The following is a 15,771-nucleotide window of genomic DNA, read 5'->3' as shown; positions in this document are numbered from 1 at the left end:
CGCTACAGAAAGTTAGAGGGCGGCAACATTGTATTGATGAGTTCCTCCAACACTTTGAAGGGCGCCAGTGACACCGTAAGGGGCTGCACCAGCACTTTTAGGGGCGGCAGCATCATTTTGAGGGGCGCCACCGACTCGTTGACAGGAGACACCATCACATTTAGGGGCGCCACTGGCACTTTGAGGGAGGCACCATCACATTGAGGGGCGCCACCGATACTGAAAGGGGCGGCATCATCTTCTTGAGGGGGCGGCATCATCTGCTTGAGGGGCGACTCCATCACAATGAGCGGCTATGTGGATACCTAGAGGGGCGGCACCATTATATTGGTGGGTTCCTCCGACACTTGGAAGGGCGTCACTGACACTATAAGGGGCGGCGCCAACACTTTAAGGGGCGGCAGCATCATTTTGAGGGGCGCCACCGACTCGTTGGCGGGCAGCACCATCACGTTCAGGGGTGCCACCGGCACTTTAAGGGCGGCACCATCACATTGAGGGGCGGCAGCATCTGCTTGAGGGGCGGCTCCATCACAATGAGGGGCTATGTGGATACCTAGAGGGGCGGCACCATTATATTGGTGGGTTCCTCCGACACTTGGAAGGGCGTCACTGACACTATAAGGGGCGGCGCCAACACTTTAAGGGGCGGCAGCATCATTTTGAGGGGCGCCACCGACTCGTTGGCGGGCAGCACCATCGCGTTCAGGGGCGCAACCGGCACTTTGAGGGCGGCACCATCACATTGAGGGGCGCCACCGATACTGAAAGGGGCGGCGTCATCCTCTTGAGGGGCGGTATCATAACATTGAGGGGCTCCACAGATGTTTTGAAGGGCGGCACCATTACATTGAGTGGGGCTACTAACAGATTTAGGGGCGGCACTATCACATTGAGTTGCGGGATCATCACGACACTTACTATAGACGGCTGCACTTCACTTTAAGAGGCGGCATTATCATTTCGGAGGGCAGCAGCCTCACTATGAATGACGGCACCTAGCCTGCATGTGCGTGCTGCATCCTAGAGGGGGCGGCAACTGGGTCGGCAAACGGCTGTCACTGGGTCGGCATTCTCCGTGACTGGGTCGGCAATTGCCGACCCAGTTAACATGTTAAAATACGCCCTGCACAGCTCAGCTGTCTGAGCCCTGAGGTCAGGGCTGCGACACAGCTCAGCTATCTCGGGTCAGGACCGTGACCTATGAAAGGACCCAGAGAGGGATCTAACATCGGTGACTCCCTGCTTAACCCTAACAATCCCCACTTTTTTGTCCGCGATATAAAAAACACATGCGGTTAGGCTACCTGTGTCGAATTAATTAAAGTTTATTATGTCAAAGTTTCAAAACATCAATCCGGTCTGCATGTCTGACTGCTCGCAGAACGGTTCTAGAGGCAGTGTCAGCGCGCGCGGAACGGTCCTCAGATGTGTCCACTTTCAAGCCCGGAACGGTCCTACTGCGCCACCAGACTCCTCTCCCTCTCCCCTCCCCCCTGTCCGCTGGTCTATGTCAGACACCAGTACACCACTGACCTCCCCTACCCTCCCCTGACCTTCTCAGGTGCCAGCTGAGACGCTGGTCGGCCTACAGAACCTGCTTGTTGTTGTTGTTGTTTCTCCCTCTGCTCCTCACGGGAGCATAGCCAGGCGGCTCTGGAAGCGTCTGGCGGCGGCCGCCAGGGCCGCCACCACTGAGGTCTCCCGGACCTCCTCCAGCCTGGGATGGATGTGACCCAGGGTTGAATGTCTCAGTCGCATCAGCGCCGGACATCTCAGCAGCACGTGTGCCGGCGTGTCAGGCTCCTCATTGCACAGGGGGCAGCGGGCCGCCACACAGCCCTCGTCGCGGCAGCCCTCACATCCCACAGAGGGAACGGCCCCGATCCTGTGCAGGTAGGCCCTGGAGCCCGACCAGTGCCCGGCTCGCAGCTGTTGGACGTCCACCGCGCGCTCCCGGTCCAGCCCCGCCACCGGTGGGGGGAATCGGCCCCCCATCAGCGACCGGAACCAGCCGGGGGGCCAGGCCCGGACCGTGTCGTCGCGGGCGGCCCTAGCCACCGCTCGGGTGATTGTCCTGATGTCTGCAGGCACGCTGTCTTGTGGTAGTTCCGCGGCCTCTCGGGCCACTCTGTCGGCTCGCTCATTACCCTCCACACCACAGTGCGAGGGGACCCACTGGACGTGGATCTTCCGGCCATTATCCGAGAGGGCGAACATGGCTCTCCAAGCCGCTACCCCCAGCGGGGAGGTCTGGGCGGCCGGGCCGCTGCGCAGGGTCGCCACTGCTGAGAGGCTATCCGTGCAGACCACGATAGGCAGGTCCTGGTCTCTGTCTCTTTGGGTTAGGGTCTCCAGGCCGGTCACCAGCGCTACCATCTCTGCGCGGTAACTGGAACATAGCTGTCCGGCCGGGACCCGCAGCTCCTCGGTCTCTTCATCCGGCCAGACCAGCACGGCCCCAGCTCCGCCCCTCGAGACTCCGCCCGCCGCGGACCCGTCCGTCCACAGCCAGACGGCGCACTGCGGCAGGGACGCGAGGTGCAGGGCGGCCGCCGCCGTGGCGCCGGCCCGGAGGGGGCCCACGTCCATCCGGAAGGTGTACAGAACCTGCTCGTTCACCTGCGGGACGCGTCGGCAGAGAACGCGCACTTCTACCAGTACCGACTCTGGGACGCTAAGAGGGTCAAGGTGGAGACCGCCCAGAACAGGGTATGTAACACAGACCGTAACACAAACCGTAATGCAGGTCGTTACACAGGGCGTAAAATAGATTGAACACAGACCGTAACATAGATCGAACACAGACCGTAACACTGGCTGCGTACGTGCGGGCACACGGCCGGCCGGAACTGGGCTGGACCCATTGGGCAATGAACAGGTGCTTTCTGTGACAGCGTCACCGCTGCAGGTCAGTCAGGGACACACAGACACTGCACCCGGCGCCCTTGTGCATGGTACAGGGCTCGCGGGTTTTAGCGGTAGGTTTTGCACCTAGAAAATTTAGTGTACTTCAGGCTATATCTTCGTCGTCTTAAGCTTTTAAGTGTTGAAGATGCTATCGACTTGTTGGGCAACAAGCCGGCCATGATCGTGTAAAATGGCTTCATCGTAGATCGATTAGTTTCTGAGATATAACCGGAAATCTAAAAGTGCAAATCCTACCGCTTAATCTCGCGAGACCTGTACCTGAGCCCTGAGCGCGCCCATGTGTCGCCCCAAGGGCGTGTCGCCGGACGGTTCTGTGTGTCGGACTGAAACCTGAACCTGCCTGAGTGTTATGCTATGACTCCCCAGGGCGTGTCGCCGGATGGGGCGGCCGGCTACCGGGACGGGCTGCGGCGGGCCACCAACGGCCACCCGCTCTCCGCCGAGGAGGTACAGAAGGTCGTCAGCCGGGTGAACCAGCTCTCCAGCTAGCGGCGCAGAGGTCAGTCACCGCACCGGGCGTATTGCACGGGGACCCTAACAGGCGCCTCACTCCTTTCCCTCATCTCAGTTGTTCTTTCATTTTTTTATTATTATAAATAATGGAGATAGACCAGAGCATTTTCGGTTCATTTATTAGGGTCATGTTACTCCAACGGTGTTGCGTTGTCGGCACAGTCCTGGCTGGTCTGTGTGCTGCGGCGATGCTCTGCTATCCGGTGACCCAATGCCACTGTCCGCTGACCGAGTGTCGGCTCTCTGCTGACCGTGTAACGTCTGTCCGTCAGGGTGGTGGCCCTGAACGCCTGTCTGACGGCGCCGGAGGCCAGCGCCGGCCGGCTGCTGTCACTGCTGGACCAGCTGCGGCCGCCGGACGCCGGAGCGCTGCCCGACTGGGGTTTACATCCTGGTACGTTACTGGGAGCGGCACGGTGTGTGTTGGGTGCTTCTGACGGTCAGTTGTAGTAACTGTTAGTTCCTCTACTGGCCACCAGGTGAAAAGCGTAATAGCTGTACAGCAATGTAGAGTTGCTTCAGCTTTGGAGTAAACTTTCTCCTCTTCCGCTCACCATTCACCACCAGAGTCAGCAGCGTCTCGGCTGGCGGTCCAGTCAGTCAGGGCGAGTGTCTTCACTCGCCACAGCGGGCCGGACCCATTACAGGGCAGCAGAGTTATCAGTTACCAAGCCTTGGCCTATAAAGAAAACCAAGAAATAGTAGCAATTGCATATATGTAATGATTCTACTCTATTACGATTGAGCTAGCGAAGCGTATTCCTGTAACGTTTTTAATAGGCTTGTAAGTCAGCAACCGCTGGGCTGATTGAACTGCGTTACTCTTTGTTGCGCGTAATCCTATCCCTTCCATCTCGTTATTGACTACAATTGATGTATCTTGGTGAGTTATTGACTACAACTGATGTATCGTGGTGAGCGTCGTGACACGTGCGACGTGAAGGGCCAAGAGTGTTCGTTATTCTGCTGCAGTAGCGATTTTGGGTTGCTCATATATCTTGAACCCTGAACTGCCACGCCGATTGCGCTCAAATTTGGTACACTGTTTGGGACTGGTTGATAGGGATGTGTTTTTTATAACTCGCATGTGTTTTTTTATAGCGCGGAGAAAAAAGTAGGGATTGTTAGGGTTAAGCAGGGAGTCACCGATGTTAGATCCCTCTCTGGGTCTTTTCATAGGGGGTCACGGTCCTGACCCGAGATAGCTGAGCTGTGTCGCTGCCCTGACCTCAGACAGCTGAGCTGTGCACGCCGTCGGCTCGGCCGTCAGTCGCCACAGCCAGTGACCCCAGTGTCCAAACAGCTCCAAACAATATCCGGCCCTGTATAGCAGGATAAGCCATCAGAGGCGGGACTGATCACCGGGACGGGCTGCATGGTACAGGACGGGCTGGGAACACGTCAACTCCAGCATGACGTGTTCCCAGTGTACCTGCATGTAGTTTCTTTATTCCTCAACAATTTTCATCCCCTTGGCGTTAGTGTTTCGCGTCCCTCCATTGATCACTCCCGCCTCTGATGGCTTATCCTGCTATACTGGGCCGGATATTGTTTGGAGCTGTTTGGACACTGGCGTCAGCGGCTGTGGCGACTGACGGCCGAGCCGACGGCGTGCACAGCTCAGCTGTCTGAGGTCAGGGCTGCGACACAGCTCAGCTATCTCGGCTCAGGACCGTGACCTATGAAAGGACCCAGAAAGGGATCTAACATCGGTGACTCCCTGCTTAACCCTAACAATCCCCACTTTTTTGTCCGCGATATAAAAAACACATGCGGTTAGGCTACCTGTGTCGAATTAATTAAAGTTTATTATGTCAAAGTTTCAAAACATCAATCCGGTCTGCATGTGTCACGGCTGTCGCCCCTCCGACTCGCGGACACGCCCGGTCTCGATCGAATCCTGTATTCAACTCCCGGCCGGCCCCAGACCCAGGTCACTGGGCCGCCGGCCAGAGGCGCGCTCAGGTCAATACGGGGGGAAGGCCTGACTTGCCTGACATTACCCCCTCCCACGTATGCAGACACGTGTAACCAAACAGGACATACACTCGGCTTATCACTAGCAGATCGAGTCAACAGAACAACAGCACTCAGGTACATCGCCATGGTTAACCAAACACGTTGCGGGCATGTGACACTTTCAAATGCTTCATGTGAACACGTCTCATCCGTCCCGCCTTCTCCAGAACGTCGACGTGCCTACGGCCGTGTAGCGCCACGACGGTGTACGGCCCCAGCCAAGGAGGGCACATCTTTGTACGCGCCCCCACATTACGCAGCCACACTTGTTGCCCGGGGCCCAGCGAGGGTTCTTTTACATGATGTCGCCTGTCGTATTGGTTTTTGTACGAGTCAGCACTGCGATCGCGCTGGCGCCTAGCATTCTCGAACACGGAGGACAAAAGACGAAGCTTTTCCGTCACATAGTTATGCGAGTAGCGGTTCCTCGGAGTCTGTGACAACGCATCTAACGTGCAGTGTGGGTGACGTAAGAAATACACGAAAAATGGGGACAGCCCTGTGGTGCTGGACAGCTCATTATTCAAGGAAAATGTGATGCCAGGTAGACGCTCTTCCCAATCAGCGCCCAAAACATCTGAGCTCGCCCTCAGCCGCCGTTTGACATCTAAGTGCTTTCTTTCTATTTTGCCCACCGCCTCGTGATGGTAGCCGACGCTGGCTCGAGTCTGTGTCCCAAAGTGTTCACACAACTCCATCACCTGGGCACTTTTAACGAGATTGGAGCCTGCGTCACTTTCAATTACCTCTGGGGTCCGAATAATAGGAAGTGTTCGGACAATTTCTGGGCCACGTGATTAGTACTTCCTGAGTCTAAGGCATAACACCACAGGAAACCAGAAAATTTGTCAACACAAGTCAAGACCAACGATCGGCCAGCGACGACACTTTTAGGCATGGAAACAATGCTCGGGGTTACATGAGCAGAGTTAATACGCATTACAAACGGACTACAATGGTGAGCGAATAGGAAAATCCGTTCCTGATACGCATTTACTTGCTCATGTAACCCCGGTAAATGTCAATAACGAGGATCTGGTTTGGCCAGTCAGAATCAGAATCAGAATATATTTCATAACGAATCCATCGAATATGGTTTTTCATCGTCACACGTCAAAGGTTGAAAACATACGAGGTAAAATACATTCAGGCCAATACAATACACCGCGATACTTGATCAGGTCAGTCGGCATGCTGTGGAAGCAATGGTGGGCTTTGTGCTGTCGATCCCTTCCTTTGGGCACAGCGATCACAAGATCGAACGTAGTCCACACAGTCCGCTCGCATGCCCGGGTACCACGCGTGTCGAGCTATCAGATTGTACATTTTGGCGGGTCCGCCGTGCGCGTGATCTGATGTGTCGTGGTGTGTGTACAATAGCTCGTACCTTTTCGACAGGGGCCAAACTACCTGAGAGGCCCCGTCCTCGCTCGAATGGCGATAGATCAGCCCTTCATGCAAGCGGAAGTCCGTTGCGGGCTGCCCCTTTAGATACGGTGGGGCGTACCGTGGCCATCTACCGTGGTTTAAACGGTGAGCGATGGCCCGGCAGTTACGATCGTGGCGCTGATACCATCTGAGGGTGTCCGGCTTGAGAGGCAACTGTACGAGACGGTCAGCAGCCGTGACGTTTACCTCCCGAGCCCCCTCACTGCCGTGGAGCCGGCCGCCAGACGAGCGGGCGGCGGTCGGCCCCTCCGATTGGGCGGTCGGCCCCTCCAACGAGCGGGCGGCGGGCGGCCCCTCCGACGAGTGGGCGGCGGACGGCCCCTCCGACGAGTGGGCGGCGGACGGCCCCTCCGACGAGTGGGCGGCAGACGGCCCCTCCGACGAGTGGGCGGCGGGCGGCCCCTCCAACGAGCGGGCGGCGGGCGGCCCCTCCGACGAGTGGGCGGCGGACGGCCCCTCCGACGAGTGGGCGGCGGGCGGCCCCTCAGTCGAATCCTGATCCCGATCACCGTCCCGCCTTCTCCAGAACGTCGACGTGCCTACGGCCGTGTAGCGCCACGACGGTGTACGGCCCCAGCCAAGGAGGGCACATCTTTGTACGCGCCCCCACATTCCATGTGATCCATGTGAATTCAACATCTGCCAGATATCTGAAAACTTTTTTTTTCATATTCGCTGAAGTTTATTGAACACGGCACACTTCACAGCTTATTGCACAGACAACAATCACCAAACACAAATCGCAGACACAAACTGCAACAGCGTATAGCAATACCGCTTATTTCTGGCCGGGGTTGAGATCGTCAGCATATGCATAGCAGGACACACAGCATGCACAACATAGTAAACTCGATTGTCGAAGACAGTGAGCGGGCGCCACTCCTTCCGTTTCGATTGTTCGTTGGCGTAACGAATCACGGGCCGCGGGCCCCCGCCCGCACCCCCGGAAAATCATTTTTCCCGGGGGTGCCCCCTAACCACCGCCCGGGCGAGGGGAGCGCCGACCCGACCCGACACTCGACAGGCCGGCGCCCCGCCCGCCCGGGCGGCCGACCGGTCCCTTTCAATTGGGACCGGTACCCAGGTTGGCCCGGATGGGTCATAGGGGCGGGGGCCCAATGCTCGGCAAAACTCAGGGCTCCGCCACAGGCCGGCGTTCAAACACAGTAACGTTCAACAATCTTCCGTTCAAACACAACAAACAGTAACCTAGGTGAGCAAAGAGCAACCAAACAAGTAATTAAACAGACAACATAAACTACACTGTTAAAGAAACGGAATGATTGCATTTATGTATGTGTAGGCATTTCTGTTTGTACTGGGTTGTGTTTGTGACTGTGTGCGTACATGCATGTGTCGGTGTGCTTGTGCAATGTGTTTGTATCAGTTTAGGTGCTTGTGCGTGTGTGTGTGCGTGTGGGTGTGCGTGTGTGTGTGTGTGTGGTGTGTGTGTGTGTGTGTAGGTGTGTATGTGTGTGTGTTTTTTTTAAAATTATATTTGGTGAATTGACACGTTTCCGAGTCGCCCACCCGGGGGCGGAGCGGACGCTAACAATCTTGTAAGATTGCCCCACTTCTGGTGGAAGAGATCGAGTTTGTCGCTTGTTTTTGCAATGTGTTGTTCTTTTTGCAGTTCAATCTTTATCATTTGCAACACGACCATCGTTGATGGCATAGAAGACCTGAGACGTGATTTGTGAATGTGATCTTTAATAAGCGTGAATAAAAGCATGGCTATTTTTGATAAGTCTTTAAGAAAAAACCAGTTTACTTTGTTCACGATTATATCTATTCCGTATTCCTGTTTCAGGTGGGAAAATACTTCTTTAATTAATATTTGAGTCTTGGGACACTGCCAAAATAAATGAAGGATAGTTTCCGATGTTTCGCTACAAAAGGAGCATGCATTATTGTTTACATAGTTTATATTGTGCAGAAACTTATTTGTGGCGTATATTCTGCTTATTATTCTATAATGAAGAAATATAAAATATGTATATGATGTTGCCTTCGATATTTGTTCCACTGTGCCTTCAACGAACTCGCCAATATCTGTAGTCCACTTTGCTTTAAGACGTAGATTGGACTCTTTGTTAGAATTCCGCATACTTCCAACAAATGCTCGATATGCTAATTGGGGAAAATTGCTGGTATTCAATACCTGGTTAATTTTGTATGGGATGTTTGGTTTTATTATCAACGATTTGTCTATTTCTTTTCGAATCTCTTTTGGTAAGCTTCGAACAAGGGATGCGTAACATAAAAAGTTCATACGTATGCCGTAGGTTCTTTCAACATCTTGTCTTGAAAGAATTAATCCAGTACGTAGGTTATATAGATCTCCTATAAACCTCAGGCCTTTATCATTCCATTTCTTTATAATAGTTGTTCCGTACTTTGTCCAATTTGAGAACCAAATGTTTTCCGAAGCAAGTTCCTCTATTGATGGATAATATTCTTGATTAAACTGAACCCATGCATCTATCAGGTTCAAATAAAATGGATTTGTTGTATTTCTTTTACATAGTTCTAACTTCTTATAACCATATGTTAACATGTTTTGTATATCTGGGAGTTCTGTTCTAGCAATAGTAGTCCAATCTGCACTGGAGATCCACATGCGCTTTAACCATGTTAATTTCATACTTTTAATGAATGATTGTAACTCAATCATGTTTAGTCCATCCTTGGAATAACTTTGTATTATTTTTGTACGCTTTACTTTATCATTCTTTCGTCCCCAAATAAACTCAAAAAATATTTTTTCTAGTTCTTTTATGCGTTGTTTTGAAGGATTAGGCAGTGCCATAAATAAATGAACAAGTTTCGAGAGCAATAATGTTTTAAGTACGCATATTCTACCAATCGGTGTTAGGCTTCGCCTTTTCCATTGTTGTATCAATGACTTAATCATGGGCATCTTTAGCTGTATGTTGTTGTCTGTTACATTAGAAGCATCGTCGGTTATCTTAATTCCAAGTATTGTCATTTCTTTTACAGCTTTTAGTGGGCATTCAGGATATATTTCTTGATCTTTCAAAGAACCTATTTCCATAATGGAAGTTTTCTCAACATTTATTCTTAGGCCTGATTGGGAACCAAACTTAGTTAATTCTGTCAGGGAACCGGCAATCGATTTTTCTGATCCGTCTAAAAACAATATAGTATCATCCGCGTACTGACTTATCCGTATCTCGTTTCCCTTTATGATTATCCCTTGTAATTCCTTTGACTTTTTAATTTGTTCAGTTAGGATGGAAGCTGCCAAGTTGAACAGATATCCTGATGCAGGGTCCCCTTGCCTTATACCTCTTTTTAGATGTATTTTTTTGCCTAGATGCCCGTTAAGTAGAATTCGTGAGTGATTGTTCTCGTTTAGATATAACGATTTGACTATGTATTTCATGTAAGGGCCAAAATTTAATTCGTTTAGTACCATCTCGAGGTACTTCCAATCTACTGATTCGAAGGCTCCTTCGAAGTCTGCGGCCAATATCACCCCAGGTTTCTTGTTAATTTTAGCCCAGTGTATCACGTCTAGCACGAGCCTAGTATTTTCTCCGATATATCGGCCTGACGTGTAAGCTGTTTGGGCTGGGCTGATTACTTTAGACATTATTGTTTTTAATCTATTTGCTACGGCTGTTGATATAATTTTATAGTCAGTGTTTAGTAGTGTAATAGGTCTCCAAGCCTTGGCTGAATGGAGTGGTTTTCCTTTTTTGGGGATTAACGTTATCATACCTTCGCGATGTGTATTTAAACCCCGACCGTATTTTAGTGATTCTGTAAGTGCTCTGTGTAAAAATGGACCTATTTCGGCCCAAAAGCAGCGGAAAATTCGACAGGGAATCCGTTTGAGCCTGGCGTTTTCCCCTTTTTCATTGAGCGTAGCGCGTCTGTAAGTTCAGACATCTGAATGTCAGCTTCTAACGCCTCGTTATCAATATTGTTTAGTTTATCTCTAATATTACTAGATATAAATGTTTTATTTGGGTTTATTTCGCTATTTGTACTGTATTTTTGTTCAAACATGTTTGAAAAGTTCTCTAAAATTTCTTTTGCATCTGTGATATTTCTCTCACCGACCTGAATGTATTGTATATTTTTTTTCTATCCGCATTTCTTTTTTCTAAAGAGAGAAAGTATTTTGAATTCCTTTCTCCTTTCTCGTGCCAGGATACTCTTGATCTGACGATGAGTCCGTCTATAAGTGGACGCCTTAGTTCCTCTAATTCATTCTTTAGTATGTCTAACTGAACAGAGTCGTTTGCCTGGCCAGAACTAGTTAACTTTTCTTCTGCGATCATTATTTTTCTCTCTAAACTTTTCTCTCTCTGCCTCGTGTGTCTTGCTTTTTGTTTTGAAAACTGCACGGTTTCTCCTCGTAACATCATAAGCAATGTTTCATAAAATAAGCAATCGCTTATAGTAAGCTGAATTTCTTGGTATTGTGTACTGTCACTGTAAAAAACCTCTTGATAGACGGGGACCGCATATTGTTTTAGCGTGTGGGTAATGCATGCTTTAATTCTTTTTACATATTCTTCATCCTTCAAATGTGCAGTGTTAAGCTTCCATATTCCATTACCCCTCTTGTTTTTGCTTTGAATTTCTAGAGTAATCATATTGTGATCGGTGCGATGATATCTGAAAAACTTCTTTTATCCCTGAATGAAACTGAAAACCTCTTACTCGTAAATAGTCCATTTGCGCTGTGCCTTACTATATCTATTGCCATTGAAAGCGACTACGCGTTCAACCCCATCCTGTATCTGACATAGGATCTGTCCGGCACCGGTGGCACTACTATCAGTGTACAGGATGAACCGACCGTCTCTGCGGGGGTAGCTGAGAACCCGGTCACTCAACATTTCCGACTTAAGACGGCCAAAACACGCTTCTAACCGATCGTTCCAAAAGTATTTATCCGAGTTGCACAGGACTACGAGGGGCTCAGCCAGACTACTGAAGGATGGAATGAACTTCCTAAACCACGAGAAGAACCCGAAAATTCGTTTGGCCTCCTTGATACTTCTCGGAAAGGACAAGTCTCTGACGACTCTGACTCGTTCAGGGTCGATGCTAATGCCCTGGGGGGTGATGCGATGACCTAGGTAGGTCAACTCTGTTTGGAACAGGCGACATTTGTCTGGTGCCACCTTAAGGCCAGCAGCGCGCAACCTGTCGAAGACGGTGTGAAGGAGCGCGAGATGCTCATCCAAGCTTTCACTTACGCACAAAATGTCATCAGCGTACACCCGAACGCCGGGCACATCCCCCAAGACCTTGTGCATGGCGGCATGGAGAAAATACGACGACTGAGAGCAGCCCATTGGCATTCGTGTTGGATAATACGTCTTGCCCAGTGTATGGAACGCGCATATGTTGCTAGACGCGTCGGACAAGTGCAAATTCCAGAATGCGTGCTTCATATCTAGACTGGACGCGATTTTCCAACCATCTAGTGAGAAAATAAAATCATCAATGTTAGGAAAAACAAATGTCTTGGGTACTAACAGTTTGTTGAGATTGCGCATATCCTGGGTAATCCTGAATTCACCACTACTTTTCGTGACTAGGATGACAGGTGAATTCCAATCTGAAGGGCCTCCCTCTTCGATGATACCACAGCCCTGCAACTGATCAAGCTGGGCCTTCAGTTGGGCCTCGCGCGCCCATGGGATGGGATACGGCTTGGTGAAAACAGGACGAGCGCCGGGCTGCAACTCTAAGTCTACGACGCTATCACGATACAGACCAATATCGGCATACCCTCTCGAAAACACTTCCGGGTAGGACGATAGCAGAGCGGCTAATTTATCACGCTGAGAGCCAGTTATACATTCCCCGACAACAAAATCGGACAGAATCTCGTCTGTCGCCTTACCCACGTATCTGCCGTCATCCGCCGATACGGTGTTAACGTGGGCTGCGCAGTGGTCAGCATTCCTGGGTGTGGCCGTGTGGGACACGGTTCACACGGCTCAACCAGGCCCTCGAGCGCTTCAACATATCCTACAACACTGCGCCGGTGGAACGTGATAGTGCGGTCGGAGCGATTACGAACATAAAGTGGGATCTCTGCGTCGGAAAACGGCGTAATTAACGAGTCACATATCTCTACATTGTCTGATCGTTGACCGACAAACAAATACTCGCTCCCGCACGACAGCTTCTGGTCTACTTTCACCGCGAGACAAACAGCGGAATGTGCGGGCACAGTCACTGGGTTCTTAATTCTAATCTTAAGCTGCGACCCAACTTCTCGGCCGGCTCGTGAGCAATCAAATAATACGTCATTCCCCGACAAAAAGTCCCATCCCAACACCACGTCGTGCCGCAGATCATGGACCACCACGAACTCAGTGTCTCTCTGTCCACCAGTGGTACCCATGATCCTCACGGGCAATTTACACGTACCCTGCGTATCAAGTTCATGTCCCGATGCGGAAACTAGGCGAGCAGGCGGCGTCAGGGTTGAATTCGGCGCGATAATACTGAAGACGCGGCTGTCTATTAGCGACACTTGACTGCCGGAGTCTATCAGAGCATCACTAACTACAAACCCATTGATAGATATGCGAGCGGTCGGTAGACTCACCACTCGGCTGCCAGCCTGCCCGCCTGCTCGTTTGGGCAGTGCCTCTTGAGGTGGCCAAATCCACGGCATGACCAGCACTGGATGGTCCGCCGTCCATCCTCGCGCCCTGGCGACGCCCCTGTCTCCCCCGGCACACGGTCAGCTGTGGGCGGGCGTTGCGGACTGCGCCCACCAGAGGCGCCCTCATCGCGTCCGGGGCTGCGGGCCGGCCGCCGTGCGGGCCCGCTCGGACGAAGCCCACGCCGGGCTCCGGCGGCCCGGCAGCCCGCGGCACAGCCCGAGGGTGGAGCCGGTGATCCGCGGCGCCGGCCGCCCGGGTCACGCTGCCAGCTCGGGGAGTCACCCTCATCATAGCGTCGAGTCGCACCGTCAGTACCGGGACGAGACTCCCGAGCACAGGCCACTCCATGACAGTTGGACTCGTTGAAGTCCCAATGAACCGTTCGTCCAGATGGCTGTTGGTCGCTCTCGTGAGCGGGATCCAGTCGCTCCTCCCGGATGAGCTCCTGAACGGCCGTGTCAAAAGATCTCGCGCCCTGACGAGAAAGCAGACGCTTCTCCTCCGACGAAAGTCCGACCAGAAAATGTCGGTAGAGCGCCGCGTGATAAGCCGGCGCACATGTCTTCTTGACGCCACCATTGGAGTCAAAGAACTCGGGGCAGGCTTCGGTGACCAGCCTCTTGACGGTCAGGGAGTAGTCCAGTGCTGACATGGATCCCTTCTCGATGGCACTCAGTTGGGTTGCCGCAGCCTCCGGCTGACCCGATCCGAACGCCTCAGTGAGCAGGGAACGCCACGTCTCCGTGCTCACCGGCGCTCTCCACCAGCTGTAGGGCGAGGCCGCGGCACCTGGCGGCCATCACGCTGCCGAGCCTGTCTGCCGGGATGCCGCCCAGCTCTGCCAGTCTCCGACATTGTCGGATGAATGAGTTCGGTGACACAGAGCCGTCATAGACGGGAAAGTCTGCCAGTGTTACCCGGACCACGGCCGGGCCGCGGCCGTCCGGATCCTCGCCAGTCATATCACAACCACGGAGGGTAAACGGGCACGACGCACCTCACTATTCACAGTCTGAGCGGCGTGGCGTACGAACTGCCGCTGCCACCATGTCACGGCTGTCGCCCCTCCGACTCGCGGACACGCCCGGTCTCGATCGAATCCTGTATTCAACTCCCGGCCGGCGGCCGCCGGCCCCCAGACCCAGGTCACTGGGCCGCCGGCCAGAGGCGCGCTCAGGTCAATACGGGGGGGAGGCCTGACTTGCCTGACAGCATGTCTGACTGCTCGCAGAACGGTTCTAGAGGCAGTGTCAGCGCGCGCGGAACGACTCCTCAGATGTGTCCACTTTCAAGCGCGGAACGGTCCTACTGCGCCACCAGACTCCTCTCCCTCTCCCCTCCCCCCTGTCCGCTGGTCTATGTCAGACACCAGTACACCACTGACCTCCCCTACCCTCCCCTGACCTTCTCAGGTGCCAGCTGAAACGCTGGTCGGCTTACAGAACCTGCTTGTTCACCTGCGGAACGTCTCGGCAGAGAACGAGCACCTCTACCAGTACCGACTCTGGGACGCTAAGAGGGTCAAGGTGGAGACCGCCCAGAACAGGGTATGTAACACAGACCGTAACACATGCCGTAACGCAGGTCGTTACACAGGGCGTAAAATAGATTGAACACAGACCGTAACATAGATCGAACACAGACCGTAACACTGGCTGCGTACGTGCGGGCACTCGGCCGGCCGGAACTGGGCTGGATCCATTGGGCAATGAACAGGTGCTTTCTGTGACAGCGTCACCGCTGCAGGTCAGTCAGGGACACACAGACACTGCACCCGGCGCCCTTGTGCATGGTACAGGGCTCGCGGGTTTTAGCGGTAGGTTTTGCACCTAGAAAATTTAGTGTACTTCAGGCTATATCTTCGTCGTCTTAAGCTTTTAAGTGTTGAAGATGCGATCGACATGTTGGGTAACAAGCCGGCCATGATCGTGTAAAATGGCTTCATCGTAGATCGATTAGTTTCTGAGATATAACTGGAAATGTAAAAGTGCAAAACCTACCGCTTAATCTCGCGAGACCTGTACCTGAGCCCTGAGCGCGCCCATGTGTCGCCCCCAGGGCGTGTCGCCGGACGGTTGTGTGTGTCTGACTGAAACCTGAACCTGCCTGAGTGTTATGCTATGACTCCCCAGGGCGTGTCGCCGGATGGGGTGGCCGGCTACCGGGACGGCCTGCGACGGACCACCAACGGCCA

At 52.8% G+C, this 15,771-nt stretch overlaps 1 protein-coding gene across 1 annotated transcript; it reads right to left on the bottom strand.

Moving 5' to 3' along the window:
- Window positions 1–1,632: 1,632 nt before the first annotated feature.
- On the bottom strand, window positions 1,633–14,229 carry LOC122372402. The gene is made up of 2 exons (XM_043349548.1): window positions 13,921–14,229; window positions 1,633–2,622 (listed from the first exon to the last, which is right to left on the bottom strand). The coding sequence occupies exons 1-2, from the start codon at window positions 14,227–14,229 to the stop codon at window positions 1,633–1,635; spliced, it is 1,299 nt and encodes a 432-aa protein (XP_043205483.1).
- Window positions 14,230–15,771: the final 1,542 nt, after the last annotated feature.

The sequence above is a fragment of the Amphibalanus amphitrite genome, unplaced genomic scaffold (assembly GCF_019059575.1).
Source record: "Amphibalanus amphitrite isolate SeventyFive unplaced genomic scaffold, NRLGWU_Aamphi_draft 001356F_arrow, whole genome shotgun sequence".
NCBI lineage: Eukaryota > Metazoa > Arthropoda > Thecostraca > Balanomorpha > Balanidae > Amphibalanus > Amphibalanus amphitrite.
This window is presented reverse-complemented; position numbering and strand designations above follow the sequence as displayed.

What these genes read in the sequence shown, in the direction of transcription:
- LOC122372402 (XM_043349548.1), bottom strand. Translation starts at nt 14,229, where the DNA reads ATGTCAGCACTGGACTACTCCCTGACCGTCAAGAGGCTGGTCACCGAA. An exon ending in ACGAGTCCAACTGTCATGGA is followed by an intron (nt 2,623 to 13,920) that starts GTGGCCTGTGCT and finishes CGCGTCCCGCAG; the next exon opens with GTGAACGAGCAGGTTCTGTA.